The 19,705-nt window shown below is 43.5% G+C and overlaps 1 protein-coding gene across 2 annotated transcripts in view; it reads right to left on the bottom strand.

Moving 5' to 3' along the window:
- ANXA6 (annexin A6) overlaps positions 1-19,705 on the bottom strand; it is a 71,813-nt gene that overhangs the window by 50,037 nt on the left and 2,071 nt on the right. For both annotated transcript variants that reach the window (XM_075274943.1, XM_075274941.1), the window contains exons 2-4: positions 11,678-11,726; positions 1,180-1,270; positions 22-116 (exon numbers count right to left, since the gene is read on the bottom strand). In XM_075274943.1, coding sequence (XP_075131044.1) covers positions 22-116; positions 1,180-1,270; positions 11,678-11,689 — 198 coding nt within the window. In that variant the 5' untranslated portion in view covers positions 11,690-11,726. The remainder of the gene's footprint in view (positions 1-21; positions 117-1,179; positions 1,271-11,677; positions 11,727-19,705) is intronic.

Raw genomic sequence — 19,705 nt, 5'->3', positions numbered from 1 at the left:
GCACTAGGTCCATATAGTTACCTTGCCATAAAGGGATTTGTAGGACTGAATAATCTGAATTCGCTGCTGGTTGCTTCGGGCTGTTATAAGATCCAAGATGGCTTGTTTATCACTGCCTACAAGAAAATGCATTGAGCCTTTAGTACATGAGCACCAAGACAGAATTCTTACATTTCCTCAGAACACTAACAATATGGTGTACAGAGAGAGATGCATAACTTGTAACTCCTGGGCCCCAATGCAGAATCTGTAATGGGGTCCGTACCTACAGTGTTGCATTTAGAATAGTGGCATATTCTCCATACTTCCCTCACGGTCCAGGACTCCTACCTCTGCACCCCCCATAGCTATACCCCTGTATACAGATGCACAAGATGCATTAGTACAGGGCACCCAACTCCTCTGGCAGCTACGACTGTGTTAAATCCGGCCATTCTTTATACTGGCCATCTAAAACTATTCACCTCTTACCAGGGCTACAGTACCGGAAGATTCTCTGGTAGGCCCAGGGTCTGACCCAGCAGAAGACAACCCCATTTGGTTTCACTTATATATACGTGACCCAGAGAACAGACCCTTTATAAGCCCCTAGGTGTGGATGCCATGGAAAATGGGAAATTGTGTCTGTCATTACAGGAAAAAAGGGAAATGTTATTGTTCTTTTTCTATAGAGCTTTCTCGCATCAGAGGGACTGAGCAGATTTATAGGTCCTAGGAGAATGTATAACACGTAAAGCTTTCCTTGTGTGTCCGTCTGCCTCAAGAAAGGAAACACATTACAGATTAAGAGAATTAGAAACTTCAAGAAATGACTGGTAAATGTAAGACGTCCGTCCGTCCTCCTTGCACAGATGGCAGCAGTTTTTGGCATATGGCCAGCTATCATTAGGTGACATAGTCACCTGGCCACATAGCAATATATAGCCCATTCGCGCTCTTTTTTTTTCCTGTTTCAGATAAATATTCAGATTTTTGGACAGGAAGATTATTTATCGTCATCCACAGTCACCTATTTAATACATCCTGATGGTAAGATCAGATATAAATGATATATATGGATTATATACATCCCATCATTCTCCACTGACCTGGTCTGACCATATGGGCTCTCTACCTACTTGTACAAGTATTAATGGTACTACAGTATATAAAACAGTTACTAAGATTATTGATACATACCAAATCCCTTCATAGCCTTATAAAGGGTTTCAGCATCTTGGTTGGCATCAAAGTCAGGGTAATCCTTCACGGACCCTCTGTAGCGGCCAACCTGCAATGGAGAACAAGACATTGAGATTAGGAGAAAACAAGATGTAAGGCTTGGTTCACATATGCTGATGTGTTACGTCTGTAAGGATCCGCATGAGGACCCCTACGGAAGGAACACAAGCACAACTGCAAGTGCTGTGCATTTCAAGCGCACGGGCCTCATAGACTAATAAACGATTTGTGCGGGCAGTGTGTGGCAAGCACACGGACCCCATTATAGTCTATGGGGCCCATGCGCTTGAACTGCACAGCACTTGCAGTTGCGCTTGTGTTCCTTCCGTAGGGGTCCTCATGCGGATCCTTATGGACAGAACACATCAGCATATGTGAACCAAGCCTTAAAGATCATACAATATAATGTAGACAAATATCATAGTAGGAAAACTGTGTGTGTTCTAGCATAGGAGTAAGGACACAAACAAGGACATACAAAACCAGGTGTGGACCATGCAGGGAAGAACCTACAGAAAACCGGCATAAGTTATATTATTTAATAGATCTTTATGTGTAATCTTTCACCTTAGGGCTAGTTCACACGTGAACTGCCCGCGCGGGTTTTGACACAGAGAGAGACGCGGCGAGCCGCGTCTCTCTCTTGTCAAAACCCGCCCGCCGCGACCATCGCTGTCGCGGCTTAACCCCCTGCTGTCGGCTCAAATGAATGAGCCGACATAGGAGGGAGCTGCCGGGGGCGGAAGCCGCGCGACTGAGACAGCGCAGCTTCCGCCTGAAGAAAGGACATGTCCTTTCTTTTCTCCGCTAGCAGCAACTCGCTGCTAGCGGAGAACAGAAGCCCGGCGGTCTCCATAGACCACCATTATAAGGGGAGGTTTTGGACGCGAAATCCGCTGTCAAAAACCTCCCCTTATACTCACGTGTGAACTAGCCCTTATAGTAGTCGTATGTAATAGTAGTACTGGTGCACTGTATATGGCGTAGGTTTCTATATAACTTAAGCTAGTTTTCTGGCATAATATGCCAGGCTGAGGCGTCCTCGTCCCGCTCCTTCAAAAATTGTAAAGAAAGTGGCCAACAAGGTGAAGAAAGGGGTATGCAGCACATCTTTGGTTCAAGAATGGGTGATGTGCCAAAAATGCGCCACATTAACACCCGTTTGGCATGGATGTATTGATAAAAAGGCAGACCAAGCCGATCTCCTACTATTATTTTAAATGGTAGCCCACTATGGTAAGGGATTGCTGAGATCACCAAGTCTGTCCAGCATTCTTAAATATATTGGGACTAGAGAAAATATGTTCGGCTCTGTTCACATCTACATTCAGTAATTCCTTAATTTTGCCCCATCAAACAATTAACTTGACAACACTGCCGGATCTGTTACATGTTTGACACCGATGTTTCTTGACAACCCCACTAACTTATAATGGGGTACCCTGGTGTCCATTAAAGTTTTATTTTACCCAAAAATAGCACAACGTTTTTTCTGGTATTTATGATCTGCAATGGAAGCAAATGCATGTGAACATAGCCTAAACCAAAGCCAGGAAATACACAGTCCATCCACTAGGGGGTGCCCAGGCCTCGACTGGTTTCTAACAGTACTGAAGACAAATGTGCTATAGAAAATGAGCCACGTGTTGGATGAGCTGTATTTCTTTGTGTATAACGTTACTTTCTATCATTCGTGGTTCAAAAAATAAAAAATTCAAATAAATCCCAGTTTCTGTATAAAAGAACTTTTTTTGACACAAGAAACCAGAAGACATTTCAGGTTGACACTGCTTCTGCAGGATCCGATTACCCTTTCCAGTAAATCTCCCTCTGATGAACCTGGTCTTAGTATTACGGTCCTGGATCATCTACGCTAAGCTCTTAACCCATTATCTCCCAAGCAGATCTGTTCCTGACTCTAATGGCACTAAGCTGGTACCCTGCAGCCATGTGACCACTATGTAAAGGTATAGATAAGGTACTATATATTTGTTATAAGTCATAATATATGCAGAATATATGGCAACTCTAGTGATCACATGGGTGATAAATGCCACTTTGTCCATATGGCGGAGTTTGACGCTGAACTTGAGGAGGATTCTGAGTCAAAATCGGCTCTAAATTCCGCCCAAGCTCAGCCTCCATTGATTTCAATAGGCGTCAGATGCTGATTTTATCTCTAGTGAAATTTTATAGCTAGCAGGAAAATAAGCATTATGCTAAATCCATACCTCCCAACTTTTGAAGAACTGAAAGAGGGACAAAATTTAGCTCCACCCACTTTTATGTTGACTCCACCCATTCTCAGTCATTTTTCATGTGCCCCCACAAAGTATAATCCTCCTACAGTCACCCGTAAATTATATGTCCCCCCTCTATCTCTCCCCCGGTTTCATGTCCCCTCCATCTCTGTCCCAGATTCATGTCCCCCATCTCTGCCCACAGTTTCATGTCCCTCATCTCTACCCCAGTTTCATGTCCCCCATCTCTGTCCCCAGATTAATGCCCCCCATCTCTGTCCCCAGATTAATGCCCCCCCATCCCTACCCCCAGATTCATGTCCCCCCATCTCTGCCCTCAGATTCATGTCCCCCCCATCTCTTCCCCCAGATTCATGTCCCCCATCTCTGCCCCCAGATTCATGTCCCCCCATCTCTGCCCCAGATTCATGTCCCCACATCTCTGCCCCCAGATTCATGTCCCCCCATCTCTGCCCCCAGATTCATGTCCCCCATCTCTGCCCCCAGATTCATGTCCCCCTATACCTCTGCCCCCAGATTCATGTCCCCCTTATATCTCTGCCCCCAGATTCATGTCCCCACATCTCTGCCCCCAGATTCATGTCCCCCGTCTCTGTCCCCAGATTAATGCCCCCCATCTCTGTCCCCAGATTAATGCCCCCCCATCCCTATCCCCAGATTCATGTCCCCCCATCCCTACCCCCAGATTCATGTCCCCCCCATCTCTGCCCCCAGATTCATGTCCCCCATCTCTGCCCCCAGATTCATGTCCCCCCATCTCTGCCCCCAGATTCATGTCCCCCCATCTCTGCCCCCAGATTCATGTCCCCCATCTCTGTCCCCAGATTCATGTCCCCACATCTCTGCCCCCACATTCATGTCCCCACATCTCTGCCCCCACAGTCATGTCCCCCATCTCTGCCCCCAGTGTCATGCCGTCCCCTCCATCATCTGCCCCTAGTGTCATGCCGTCCCCTCCTTCATCTGCCCCCAGTGTCATGCCGTCCCCTCCTTCATCTGCCCCCAGTGTCATGCCGTCCCCTCCTTCATCTGCCCCCAGTTTCATGTTCCAGCTCACTGTGTACACACAAAAAACACTGGAGGATGCAGATCGGAGTTGAAATCTGGACACGTCACCGAAATCGTGAATGTCCCGCGGAAATCGGGACGGTTGGGAGGTATGCTAAATCTTCAGGCATGTTCTGCCCCCGACAGTACAATGCTATGTTAGAGTACAGTCAGAGGTGGAGTTACTTACCGCCCAGCAATGATGATGAGCTGTAAGCCCCGCTCTTCTGACAGGGGGGAGATATCTGTGCCAAAAGTAACTGCACCAATATATCCAGCACTGGAGCACATACTGGGAACGCTGACTGGGCACTGAATTCAGTACACTGTTGGTTTTGTAGCGATATATAAAACCGCACATTGATAAGGATGTCACAGGTCTTCCTTAATTTCAGAGAAGTCATTTCTCCAAATGAGTGAATTACCGTATAGTAGTCATATCTGGTATGGTATAGGGTATAGTAGTATGTGTAGTATATAGTACTGGTGGTTCTGACTTTCTGCTGAATTTTACAGTCAAAGAGAAAGTTTCCGTATAAATACTTTGGTCTCCTAGCTACACAGCCACAAGAGGATGTAGACATATGGGGCTGCCGTACTCCTCTATATGTCTTACCACATGTGATGAACTGAGCTTCCACCACCGTCCAGTCTCATATACGCTTTCCCTATAGGTATAATTGAAACAGAAGGTCTGCAGAGAAAACCTCTGCAAGCTTTCAATGAAAAGTATTGCAGGAAAAACCACAACGCATTACCGCCGCGGTTCTTCCCATAGTGCTTTTTTTTTCTGCTGTGGGCCACTATGTGGGGTCTTAGTATTAGGCTAAGGCCCCACTTATCAGATTTTCCGTGAAAAAGGCTGCGATGTGTTTCCGTCATGGTTTTTCCTGCAGCGCTTTTCACAGAAAGTGATAGGAGGCCTCAGCACATAGGAAACCTTCACATAAATGGGATAAAGCAGTGAGCTGTAATACCACACACAGTTACTACTAAGATCAGATACCTGAGCCTGGTAGACAAAGAAGGGGCACAAAAATGGCATTTGGCGCCATGAACAACAACTATTACATTACTGATATCGAACTGAAGCACTTTCTGGTACATTTGCAGCTACATAAAGCTACACTACTATACTACTGCACTACTATATTTCTACACTACTATACTATACTACTACACTACTATACTATACTACTGTACTACTATACTATGCTACTATACTGCTACACTACTATACTATACTACTGCACTACTATACTATGCTACTATACTGCTACACTACTATACTACTGCACTACTATACTATGCTACTATACTGCTACACTACTATACTATGCTACTATACTGCTACACTACTATACTATACTACTGCACTACTATACTATGCTACTATACTGCTACACTACTATACTACTGCACTACTATACTATGCTACTATACTGCTGCACTACTATACTACTGCACTACTATACTATGCTACTATACTCCTACACTACTATACTACTGCACTACTATACTGCTACACTACACTACTATACTGCTACACTACTATACTATACTACTGCACTACTATACTGCTACACTACTACACTATACTACTATACTGCTACACTACTGTACTACTACACTACTATATTATACTATAATACTGCACTACTATACTATTGAACTACTATACTGCTACACTACTACACTATACTGCTACACTACTATACTACTGCACTACTATATTATACTACTATACTGCTGCACTACTATATTATACTACTATACTGCTGCACTACTATACTATGCTACTATACTGCTACACCACTATACTATACTACTAAACTGCTACACTACTATACTATACTATACTACTACACTACTATACTATACTACTGCACTACTATACTATACTACTATATACTGCTACACTACTATACTATACTACTACACTACTATACTGCTACACTACTATACTATACTACTAATACACTACTATACTACTACAGAGAATTGCCCAGCGCTGCTACATCACAGGCTTTCAATGGTTCTCTTTGTGATGAACTGTAGAATTGTTAATAATTGATCATCCCTCAGAGGTAACAATGAGGTTCTGGTTACACTATAGAAGCAGAAAGGCAGAACGGTCAGAGGTGAGCAAGATCACTGTCTGGTGCACCGAGACTAGACAGTGACACCACACCAGGTACTAGAGAGCAATTTAAGGGATATTTGAAATCACGAGAACATGGCTGCTTTTTTTTCCCCAAGGACAGTGCCACTGTTATTCATAAGGTTGTGTGCGGTACTGCAACTTATTTGAAAGAAATCAGTAGTACCTCTGAGCCCCAGTCAATAGTACTACACAATGCTTCCTCATAACTGGTCTGTCCTGTGCATGGTTTATTGTTAGGTTACCATTATCTACTTGCTGTCAGTACATTGTTACACTAAGCCCTATTTGGACCCCCGAACACAATAATGGGGGTCCTGTGCCTTCATTTGAGATCTTTAGCAGCACTTCTCACTTACCCTGTGCTTGTGATAGTCTTTTAAATAGGTTAGCCAGGAATGATTTGTTAGCAGACTATCCTTATATACCATATACACTCACCGGCCACTTTATTAGGTACACCATGCTAGTAACGGGTTGGACCCCCTTTTGCCTTCAGAACTGCCTCAATTCTTCGTGGCATAGATTCAACAAGGTGCTGGAAGCATTCCTCAGAGATTTTGGTCCATATTGACATGATGGCATCACACAGTTGCCGCAGATTTGTCGGCTGCACATCCATGATGCGAATCTCCCGTTCCACCACATCCCAAAGATGCTCTATTGGATTGAGATCTGGTGACTGTGGAGGCCATTGGAGTACAGTGAACTCATTGTCATGTTCAAGAAACCAGTCTGAGATGATTTCAGCTTTATGACATGGCGCATTATCCTGCTGAAAGTAGCCATCAGATGTTGGGTACATTGTGGTCATAAAGGGAGGGACATGGTCAGCAACAATACTCAGATAGGCTTTGGCGTTGCAACGATGCTCAATTGGTACCAAGGGGCCCAAAGAGTGCCAAGAAAATATTCCCCACACCATGACACCATCACCACCAGCCTGAACCGTTGATACAAGGCAGGATGGATCCATGCTTTCATGTTGTTGACGCCAAATTCTGACCCTACCATCCGAATGTCGCAGCAGAAATCGAGACTCATCAGACCAGGCAACGTTTTGCCAATCTTCAATTGTCCAATTTCGATGAGCTTGTGCAAATTGTAGCCTCAGTTTCCTGTTCTTAGCTGAAAGGAGTGGCACCCGGTGTGGTCTTCTGCTGCTGTAGCCCATCTGCCTCAAAGTTCGACGTACTGTGCGTTCAGAGATGCTCTTCTGGCTACCTTGGTTGTAATGGGTGGCTATTTGAGTCACTGTTGCCTTTCTATCAGCTCGAACCAGTCTGGCCATTCTCCTCTGACCTCTGGCATCAACAACGCATTTCCGCCCACAGAACTGCCGCTCACTGGATGTTTTTTCTTTTTCGGACCATTCTCTGTAAACCCTAGAGATGGTTGTGCGTGAAAATCCCAGTAGATCAGCAGTTTCTGAAATACTCAGACCAGCCCTTCTGGTACCAACTACCATGCCACGTTCAAAGGCACTCAAATCACCTTTCTTCCCCATACTGATGCTCGGTTTGAACTGCAGGAGATTGTCTTGACCATGTCTACATGCCATGTGATTGGCTGATTAGAAATTAAGTGTTAACGAGCAGTTGGACAGGTGTACCTAATAAAGTGGCTGGTGAGTGTATATCTGATCAGTGGGAAACCAACAGGCAATCCCTGCACAGATCTGCTGGGGACACTTCTGGGGCCATTAATGCAGCTTAGTCTACACTGACTTCAAAGGGACACGACACACAGGATAGAAATCTATCTGCACCTTGCTAAAAGTGACTCAATCTCAAGGGGTCATGAGGTGTCCAGGCTGCTGAAGGAAAACTTAAAGGTCCTGCATTGTTGCCGTCAAATTTTTTGGGAAAGGTTTGTTCTCCTTGTTAGAAAAGGACAACTATACCTCCAAAGCCACCTGTTGGAGGATAGCAGGACTGGAGGTCCAATTCTTAAAAAGGTCTTGCACATGACTAGAGATGTAAGGCAAACCAGGAAATTCAATTCCAAAGGACCCATCTGCAGACTCCCATTGGGGTGGCTAGGTGCACGGAACAGATATCTGCAGATGTGTTCTTTGGACAACTTTTAATTTATTTTAATTTAATTTTTTTTATTTATTTTAATTTTTTTTTTTTTTTTTTGGGGGGGGGGGGTCAGTTTATATGCCCAGTAATGCTGCCAGAGCGCTCTAAGAATTAGCTTTTTCCAGAAAAGAGAACAAATTTATACACCTTACTCATTGTAGTAGTAGCAGACGCTGATTCTTTTTCTACTAAAAAGGTTCCCAAACATAAGACATTTACAGGATATCCCTTCTTTAGGAGGAGAGAACAGACAGCCAGTCTTCCATTTGCCTGCAGCATCATCATAGGAGAATCATTACATGGTGTCCATCATGTGTTTGAGTTAGAATGCCTTCACACAACTGAGCTTCAGCCATGAAACTCGGTCCATGTGCTGAGTGGATTTACCAGCCTTCACCTTGTGCCGGGAGAGGGACTCCTAGCATTATAGTTATCTACGATACCAGGAGTCCCTGCCTCCCAGTGAAACCGGGCAAAAACGCTGCGGACCCCATTTTATTCAATGGAGTCCGCAAGTTTCTACAGGTAACCGTTTCTAAAGCAGATTTGTTTTCCGCTTTTCAGGTCCCCAAGCAGACTGTAAGCACGGAACCTCGAGCGCAGATGTGAACCTACACTAATAAATGCATTTGGTTTGTAAAGCCAGTCCCAAATTAGAGATTGAAGGGGTTGTCTTGCTTAGTAAGTGCGTTTTAAAATATCCTATTAGATAAGATAGAAAAAGTGTCTCTTGTGTGGAGGACCCAACATCTCCTTTTATTACTGAGACCACCCTCTGATTTAAAATAGAGCTGTGTAATGCTTAATTTTGCCCATGGTGGAGCTGTGGGGTAACTCATCTGCCGTTCCAAAGTTTAGCAACACTTGTGACTAGTCGCAAAGATCACACAGGAACCTAAATCCTCCAAAATTTGTATAGGGGCCGGGCTCACAGTACAGCCTCATTGCTTGGCGCTGAAGAATGTCCCTCAAGGGGCGTTCCTCACAACACAGCAAGGACAATGAGCTGCGAGGAGGTCCCTCTGATAATGCAGGGATATTGGTAGCCATGACTAATATCTCTGGCACTGGGGCAAGTACCTGCAAAGTCTACAACAAAAAAAGCAGCTTCTCCTTTTTGGACCTCATTCTAATGGTCATTAAAGAGGAAGAACAGGGAGGAATTTTTACGCTTTCTCTTCCTAATTTATGAACTTTCACATCTTGGGACAGTTCCCATTAATTTCTGTTACTTCTTGCACAAGAGACAATGAGACTTACGTATGAAACGTGTCAGTGGTGACAAATGTCATAACCAAGTTTTTAACCACTTCAGTACCAGCCCAATTTCTCTGGTTCAGGACCAGACACATTTTCGAGTTGCGGGTGAAAACCGCCATGTGGATACGCCATGGTTTACAAAACCCCGCTGTTTTTGAAATCGCAGCATGTCACTTATACCTACAGAAACGCCAGCGGTTTCCCCATAGGTATAATTGTAACCAAAAGTCCACGGATACATTTAGCCCCAGTTGCAGGAGGAATACAGCCCCCTGCCCATGACTGCTGAGCTGACATGCTGCAAATTCCAAAAATGCAACAGTTTTAGAAATTGCAGCATTTCCACAGCAGGTATTTTTCTGTAATGTGTGGATGGGATTCACTAGGGACTTTAAAACGCTATGGTTTTTGAGGTCCCCAACTTAAGAAAATCGTTCTGGAATATAGACCACGCAGTCTGTCCTCTGCTTACTTTTGTAGGAGAGTAATATTCTAGGTTTCCCTTCCCACTACTCCTCTGAGTCACCGAGTGCTCGCTCGACTGTCACTATTAATATCCCCTCTTAGGGAGACGTCACATTCTCTACATATCTTGGCATGAAACATATCGAGTGCTGGGAAATCACCAACATTCCCCTTCCTCACCCATTGCTCCAAATACTAAAGACAAACATAGACGTTTATGGTCCTAAATGCTGATGGTCCACCATTCATGAAACCCACTTGCTGGATTCTGCTTATATTGTGCCCGATGTCTACAGTATGTGTGCACGGGCCACCACTTTTCTGAGGGTCCTGCTGCGCTCTATGTAATGGCTTCCATAGAGGCCCATACAGTATATACTAGTGAGATTTATCAAGCGCAAAAAACATTGTGTCTACCTCAAACATACTGTTTCCAAAGAGTACAAGCTAGCTGGGCCCCCTCTCTTCTTCCTACAGTGCCTAACATAATATATATTTCACAACCTCCCTCCCAACATTTGTGGCTTTTATATTTCAGAAAACTGGTGCAAGTTGCATTCTTAATTCCCTCCATATGTGCTGTATCTGGTATTCCCGCTCAGACTAATTCTCTTAAAGGGTTTGTGCCAAGTTTACAATGTATCCACTTTTCATGGAATAGAAGCAAAGTTGTCGATTCCAGCAGATAAACTCCCTCCGATCACAAGCATGGGTAATCTGTAATAAGCAGTGGAGTACAAGGGACCCCCACCTCTCCTCACACAAGAGAGTCAGTCTACCACTGACCAACAACTTATACCCTATCCTATATACTGTACGGCGTAAACTTGGTAGAACCCCTATACATGTCTCTAAAGTCCCACATACAATGCACCTGCAAAGTCATAGCAGGAAAGAGGGCATAGATGGCACATTCAGTGCCCATGTCATAGGAAAGGGGCATGGTCACTCAACGAAAAGTTACTGTCAGTTTGTAGTTCCTAATCCTCAACTATAACTTCCTGTGTGATCTTCCTAGTCTAAAACGGGTTTTCTAATTATAGACACCATTCTTCAGTTCCTTAAGGACATAGTTTAGACAACACAAGGTGGCCCGCTCTCAGCACTGCTGCATACTAAGCAAACCAAGAGACACTTGGTGAACCCCCTTACTGTATCGGGCTCCTATAGATATTTACCATTGATGACATGATGTCTCGGGTCAAATCTCTGGAGGAAAACAAGGACCTGTCAAAAGAAAAGAAATATATTGAAGAATACAAAGAAAAAAGAAATACAAGCAGAAAGTTATGTAAAGTTATGTAAACATAACAACTGGTAAAACAAGTCAAAACAACTATAAACTGGATATATGTATATGAGCGTCCATGCCCCTCCTCCGAAATTCTCTTCCTCCTCCTCCTGGGTGCTCCGCTGTGAGCCAGCGAGCATGTAGGTCAATATTTACTGTAATTTGGGCATGGACCGCCCCCCCGTCAGCTGTGACAACGAACCCAAAAGAGAGGGGGAACAAACAAAAATGAAAACCATAAACCGAAAACCAGAAGGGCAGGGTAGGCAGGTGTTCCTCTCACCAGCGTTTGGTAGAAGGTGAGTAGGCTGCCCCCTTTTTTTATATGGACATACCAAAAACGTCACCATATTTACCATATAAACCAAATCTCAGCCAATGAGTCCACAGCCCTTGCCTTAGGCAGTTTAGGGCTATATAGATATCTCCTCATTTTCAGAAGGGCGGGCCTTACAGTTCAGCATCATTGAGGCATGCCCCCCGACAGTGTTCTTCCATAGATTTGTACTGTCAGGGGGCATTTAGCCTCTTAGGCCGAGACCTCACATAGCGTAAACGCTGCAATTTTTCCATGGCAAAATATGCTGCACTTAGGGCCACACGGTGGCTCAGTGGTTAGAACTGCAGCCTTGCAGCGCTGGAGTCCTGGTGTTCAAATCCTGCCAAGGGCAAAAAACCATCTGCAAGCAGTTTGTATGTTCTCCCTATGTTTGAATGGATTTCCATCCCATATTCAAAAGACATACTGATGGGGAAAAAAATGAACATTGTGAGCTGTATGTGGGGCTCACAATTTACATTTAAAAAAAAAAAAAAAAAAAGCTGCACTTTACATTGCCTGCAAAGGGGACGGGATTCTAGCTAATTCCATCCACATATTGCAAAAAAATATCTGTAGTGGACATGCTGCAATTTGAAAAACCTGTCACGATTTTGGAAATTGCAGCATGTCAATAATACCTACGGAAACACTGGCGATTTCCGTATAGGTATAATAGAAGCAGAAAGTCCACAGAGGAAAACTCTACAGCCTTTTTGTGAAAAGTATTGCGCTAAAAACTGTGTTTCCGCTGTCGTTTGTACCTGCATCATTTTTAAGCATAAGACTCCGATTGACTTCAATGACGTTTTTTTTACACATGTAAAAAAACACGGCAAAAAACACGTGTAAAATGTCATTGAAGTCAATGGGAGTCTTATTTTTACACGTGTATTCGTTACACGTGTATTTTACCAAAATGAGCACACGTTTACTCCTTGTGAATGGACCCTTAGCCTCTTAAGGACACAGTTCCTTTGGGCCCTGAGGACACTCAGATTTCATCTCTGCATTCCAAAAGCCATAAATATTAAAATGTTCTGACAAGTTGCATAAGGATTTCCTTGCTAGCAGGGTTGTGTTTTTGAAGTTTTAGCAGTTTTCTGTTGCTTTTGTGCAGCAGCCTTTAAAATCCCATAATCTCATAGGATGAGATGAAGTGTTTATCGGCACCACATAAGGGAACATGCAACTTTTTGATCACTTTTTATTCTCTTTTTCTCCCCTCTTTGAAGGGGCTGCAGCACTTTGAGAGGGGCACAGGTCTGCACATTGTATAGTGGCCATGGTTGGTTATATCAGCAGATTGCTAAGGGGGCCGGGAGTCGAATGGTCATTGATAATAAAAGTCTGGAAGACTCCTTTATGTTTTTAAGAGATTGTGATCTTGTGTTTTTCTAATGTAAAGTAAGGAATTTAGGAAATAATGTAGTTACATCTTTCTCTTGTCTAATGTCATCTGCTCCTTTGTACTTCCTGTATATATAATGTCCTCTGTCTTTCCTCCATGCTCTTTGATACTCCTGTGAACCCTTTTATGGAATATTATTCACAGTGCAGCAATCTTGGCTCAGCCTCAGACGTCTTCCTGGAGACCCTGATGCAAATCCCATACAGAAGGTTTATACATGACTCACGCGTCTTGGAACAGAGCCTATATTTTAGGCTGCATAGGATGATGTGTTACTTCACTCCTGCAACCATTCATTCTCCTGTAGTCCTTCTAGACCTACTGAAAAGCTGACTTTATGTATTATGACTATGTATGGGCCTCAGTTGCATAAGGGCACATTTATGAATCCAGAGCTGGTTCAATTTTTTTTTTTGTACCGAAAAATTGAGTCTTTATATTATTTTTCCGTCACTTGCATTGTTTTTTTTGTGGGCAAAGTGTAGGTCAGGCATAGGGACCCTACAAGTGGCATGGAACTAATAAGGTGTTATACTTCTGTCACCAGGTGTATTTGGGGATTAGCACCCATCAAGGACCTGTGGAGGTACAAAGTTCATTCCATGTGGTGAATGGTGCAAACCTCAAATATAGCGGGCATGTCCCGTCTCCAGGCCACAGCATGTGATGCATGACTTTGTGAACGCTAGTGAACCTAGCATAAGGTTCAAGCCCCACGTTGCGGAAACGCAGCTTCTATTGTTGCAGATATTGTTGTTTGTTGATTTTGTTTTTGAGCCAAAGTCAGCAGTGGATTGAGCAGAAGGGAGAAGTATAAGAGCTTCCTATATATCTCCTATTCCTTTTGTAGCCATTCTTGGCTTTGGCTCAAAAAAACACAGCAAAATCTGCAACAAAAAAAGTTACATTTCTGCAACGTGGGGCCTTAGCTTAAGCGTGGCATTGTGTATGCCAAAATGGAAGTCTACACTAGTCAGGAACTGGTATAGAATTGATGTATAAACCACACCAGAAAGCTTCCTACACCAGTGTTAATAAAGGCCCAATTATAAGAAATATTGGGTCCACATTTGCAGAAACTGGCGAGGCATAGTGCAGGGGATCCATCCTCCCCCCCATTACCAGGCCAAATTGGGCAGCTTAGTATATATATATATATATTCATAATCTCTCTCTCAGACAGAGAGGCACAGGTCTCTTCTTAATAAATGGGGGCAACCTAGCAGTGGCCAGTAAGTAAAGAGGGGTATTTATCAACCCATCTAAGCTAAACAGCTGAGACGAGTCTGTGTGATGTTCTCTGGATATAATATGTAGACATTCGCATACTATGTGGCGTGATTTCTCCATGAACTAACTTGCCATTGTGCCTCGTACAATACCAGCTGTAAATACCTCCCTGGTGTCTGTGCCATGTCTACCAACACGTGTCATCTAAACACTAGATCAAAGCAGGCCACACACTTAATAAATATTGCATAGCCCAAACAGCAGGCCAGTCTAGTGTGTTTATAGTCCTTGCGTCCACAATTCTAGCCCAAGAATTAACACTTGATTCTCTGGGATTCTCTCAGCCCCTTGACAGCCCCTCACTCTTCACCTCCAAGGAATGAAGCAGATGTTATGTGGGACAGGCCCTGATATCTGGAGACAGCTGAGTGTGAAAGACAAGCGCACAAAGCAAACTGGCAAATATTTAGGACGTGCATTGTACACTGCAAACAGTTGTGATATAAGTGGGTTGGTAGCCAAATGGCCAGATGGATATTAACCCCTCAAGTGTCAGCGGGATAAAAGAACATTAGAAAAAAATAATTTATTCCAATCTATGTACAATCTACAGTCCACAAAATATAGAAAACATGTACAACCCGCCACAGAAATAACAGTAAATTTTGCATCAAAGAGTTTAATTTGTCTGAAAAAATGTCCAATGCAGGGGTCATGCTGTGTTTTTTTTTCGCAGCATTTCTTCTGCAATGCAAGGCAGAGATTAAGGCTGCGGTCACACTAGGGCTTTTCTCTATGTCGATTTCAGGAGGAAACCCAGCGGATCCCATAAGAGTGTATGGGGTCGCTGGTAACTGTTTTTTAAATGGATAGAGTTTCCGAGCCTTGGGTCCAAAAGCGGACCTGAAGAATGGAAACCCGAACAATAGTGTGAACTTAGCGTATGCAACCTCTCATTCATTTTGCTGGGACTGTAAAACGCAGTGTTTTTTTTTCTCTGTTTCCGCACAGGCCAAAAACACTGCGTTTCTGCAACATTGGAACAAACCTTTTATTCAGATTATGAATTACTTTTAGTCTGACACTTCATGGGGAGAATTTAATGTCATGTGATGAAATATACTATCCTGTCCCTTCAGATTCCATATAAAATAGATGGCATACACTGGTATAGTGGAGGCTCATGGACACCTTGGGGTTCTAGGACATGGAGGGCACTTTACTTCACTGTGGTAAAAAATGTAGTTCATTGCCCTAGTCCTATATTTAAAAACCTTGGCCAGGTAAAGTGGCTTGTTGCACCCACTGGCACCCATCGCCTGCCCCTTGTTATGTTCTTCTCATACAACACGAAGGTACAGACTATAAGGCTGAGGCCTCACGTTGCGGAAACTCTGATTTTTGTTGCAGATTTTGCTTCAGTTTTTGGAGCCAAAGTCAAGAATGGCTAAAAAAGTAATAAGAAACATATAGGAAGTTCTCATATGTGTTCCTTCTGCTCAACCCACTCCTGGTAAAAATAAGTTGCAATTGCAGGAGTGTCTATATCTGAACACTAATAGGACGAATCTGACAGATTATTCGCACAAAATGGCTGCCTCCACCTATATGTAGTCCTCTGTTTAGTCATCACATTCATTCATTCAGTATAGGAAATAAGTCAGGAGACAGCTGGCGGCCATACACAAGTAGTCAGACCTCCTTGGAGGATAAGGCTCCCGACTATTACATTCCCCATAGTAGATTACAATGATTTATACCTTGACAGTGACAATCCTGAGCCATGTTTCTATGTCCGCACCCAGGCATGATCCCTGCCTGCTGCAGAGTCTGTCTGGTGTCCAGATTTGCAAACTCACGCAGAGCGGCCCTGGAGATTAGTCATGAAAGAAGCATTGATGGATCTATTTATAGGTAGCCGTATTCTATGTTACAGGCAGGTCACCAGGAGGCCTGAATTACATATTCACTCTATCTATCTATCTACAGTAACCATCTATCACCTTATTAGCAAATTGGCGTGAGTGGTGCAGAAACGCCAATTGCAACAATATACAGTATATTGCAATACACATTTGAATACTGACTTTTTTTACTCCAGAAAACTAGCGTAAAATTATAATAAAAGCGCCTCATAGGTTTTTTTACCTGGTGTCCTTAGCTGTGATCGCCATTTTCAATTTTATCTTTACGTAAGCAACTTCACCACCCCCCATCACTACAATCCCCTTCTTAGCACCCATATATGCCCTATGTGTTTTCAGAGTCTAGCAATGCCTCTGGTGTATCCTTCAAAGCAGTGAACAGACCTTTATATGGTATGGTCAAGTCTCCAAGAACATCCAGGAGGCTCCTGGGAAATAAGCAGTATCCTCCCAGAAGGCCAGGTAACTCTTGCGCATGCGCTGGGCTGGCAGTCACTTTATACGCTACTTGCACTGAAATGTTTGCAGCATGTGAACATCCATTAGCAAATGTTGGCAAGTATTGCAATGGTTTATTCTATTGGACCTCAAAGAACCCAATGATACAAAAGTATATGAAAGTGGTTTCCTAGAATAAATCTCATTAGAGGTGGCTATAAATTGGCATATTAATGGGTTAAGCTGCATAATATTGGCACCATGAAGAATTCCTGAGTACCAAATACTTGGGCACAAAAAGAAACTTGTACATTGCTTACGAAAAGTCAAGTTGTAAGAAAATAAGCCGTGTTCTTACATTATAAATAGTGAATAGTCCCAGTCATGGAAACTACTTGTAGACACAGGCGTCTCACTCCCCAGAGGTCAGAGGCGTTTGTGGTTTTAAGGGGGGAGGTTCACCAGATTTCTTTCTTTCTAAATACTGGGCCTTATGTGTTCTTATTGCTCACAGCAACCAATCACCGTGCAGCTTTCATTATCTAACCTGTGGACAGTTGCCATGGCATCAAGATTGGAAACTGTTTTTGGAGTATTAAAGGGGTTGTCCCATTATGGCAGCCCTATAGAAGTGAATGGCGCACTGGTTACCCCTGTGGATAGGGGGTAAGTGTCCATAATGGGACAACCCTTTAATGCCATATGACTGAAAAATTTCGCATAATGAAATACATAGAAAATCTCTTAAAGGGATTGTCAGTTCTTTAGAATACCCACTGAAATAAACAGACCTTTAGATCTGGATCATCCAGAGTGTGAGACCATCATTGTAGCTGCCCCGGCTATTGATAGAGGTTATAAATAATGGACACCCCCATTATTAATACAGAATATTTTCTGATGAGCACCCTGCAATGCTTCATGTCATCTGTGGTGGCGCTGCAGGAGTATTGAGAACTTGCTGCCAGGTTAACATGCAAACAGCTGCATGCAGCATCCATTTTAGGTTCTCCCATCACATTCTTATTAGACAGAACATGAGATATCTCACACTGTCTTGACATTGGGTGAGGTTACGTGCGGTGGTTTTCAGGAGGACGGTGTGCAGGAAACTGCAACAACTGCAATTTTACAATATCTTAAGTATATGATATACAAAGCTCTGGAGAAAACCCCATTAATGGCCTATTTTTAGTATAGGCTATTAATATATAACCAGGGATGTCTGACCGTTTACGGGGGTTTACCCACTAAAGCAAGTTATCAGCCTATCCATAGGATAGGGGATAACGTACAGATTGGTGGGGGTCCAACTGTTTAGACCCCCAGTGATCAGAAATTTCCTCCCCCGTTTGGAACGGAGCAGTGGTTGGATGGTCCATTTAATAGCCAAAGCACAGCACTTGACCACCACTCCAAGGGACGAAAGTCTATTGCTCACCTGATTATTGGATATCTTAGTGGTTAGAGGAAACTTGCTTTGGTAGGAAACCCCTTTAAATACAACTAAGCTGCAGTACAAGTGCCACGGCCTCTTCATAAACAGTAAGAAGGCCATGACACTCTAGTGATCCCTTGTGGAGATTCTAGGGGTCAGAAGCCCACCTATCCAACACTGAAAGCCTATCCTAAGGACAGTTATCGTGAACTTTTTATAGTGTCCTCAACCGCAAAGACAAAACTGCTCAGACTGGTTACATAAAGGGTTTGTAGCACGATAGACATTTAAGGCCTATCCACAGAATACGCCATCAATGGGACCTGCACCTATCTCCAAAACTGACCCCACCAAAACCCGTCCCAGCTAATCCCATACCAGTTGCTGGCCAAACTCAGGCTGTCAGAAGTGGTCGGGTTTACAGAAATGACCAAGCTCACTTAGGTGCCTGATAGTATTTAAATCCATAGAAAGGTCTGATCTGATCTAGAACAAGCCTCAGAATTTTTTGTTTCTCTCACTAGAGCGAAGGTCATGAGCCTGAACCATGAAAAACATAGACAAGCTGCAAGATGACAAGATCTTTACAATATGGCCGTGAGGTGTCACTGTTGGTCCCCAACATGTGACTGTTGAGGCCAGTGATTGGCTGCAGCGGTTACCTCGAAAAGTACAATCAGTGCCTGGAGATGAGCATCACTACTTTTTTATTTTACACCACCCAACAACCCCTCCCTAGTAGGTTTTGTATTTATCCTGGCAAACCCCTTTAAGGCCTCATGTGCAAACCCATATTTTTTTATCAACATGTGTGGGTTTTTTTTTTTTTCTTTGTTTTTTTATGTAGATTGTGAGTCCCATATAGGAGTACGGGAGGAAATCCATGCAAACACGGGGAGAACATACAAACTCCTTGCAGATGTTGTCCTTGGCAGGAGTCAACCCAGGACTCTAGTGCTGCAAGGCAGCAGTGCTAACCACTGAGCCACCATGCTGCCCCCAACATGTTTTTTTTTTTAAATGGACAGTTCACTGATTAAGTGGGGGACCGAGAACTCGGGGCAGAAAACTAATTTCATTCATTCATTCATTCATTCATTCATATGTATGGATCCATAGCAAACACGGATGCCATCTATGCCGTATTTCACGGA

The sequence above is a fragment of the Leptodactylus fuscus genome, chromosome 5 (assembly GCF_031893055.1).
Source record: "Leptodactylus fuscus isolate aLepFus1 chromosome 5, aLepFus1.hap2, whole genome shotgun sequence".
NCBI lineage: Eukaryota > Metazoa > Chordata > Amphibia > Anura > Leptodactylidae > Leptodactylus > Leptodactylus fuscus.
This window is presented reverse-complemented; position numbering and strand designations above follow the sequence as displayed.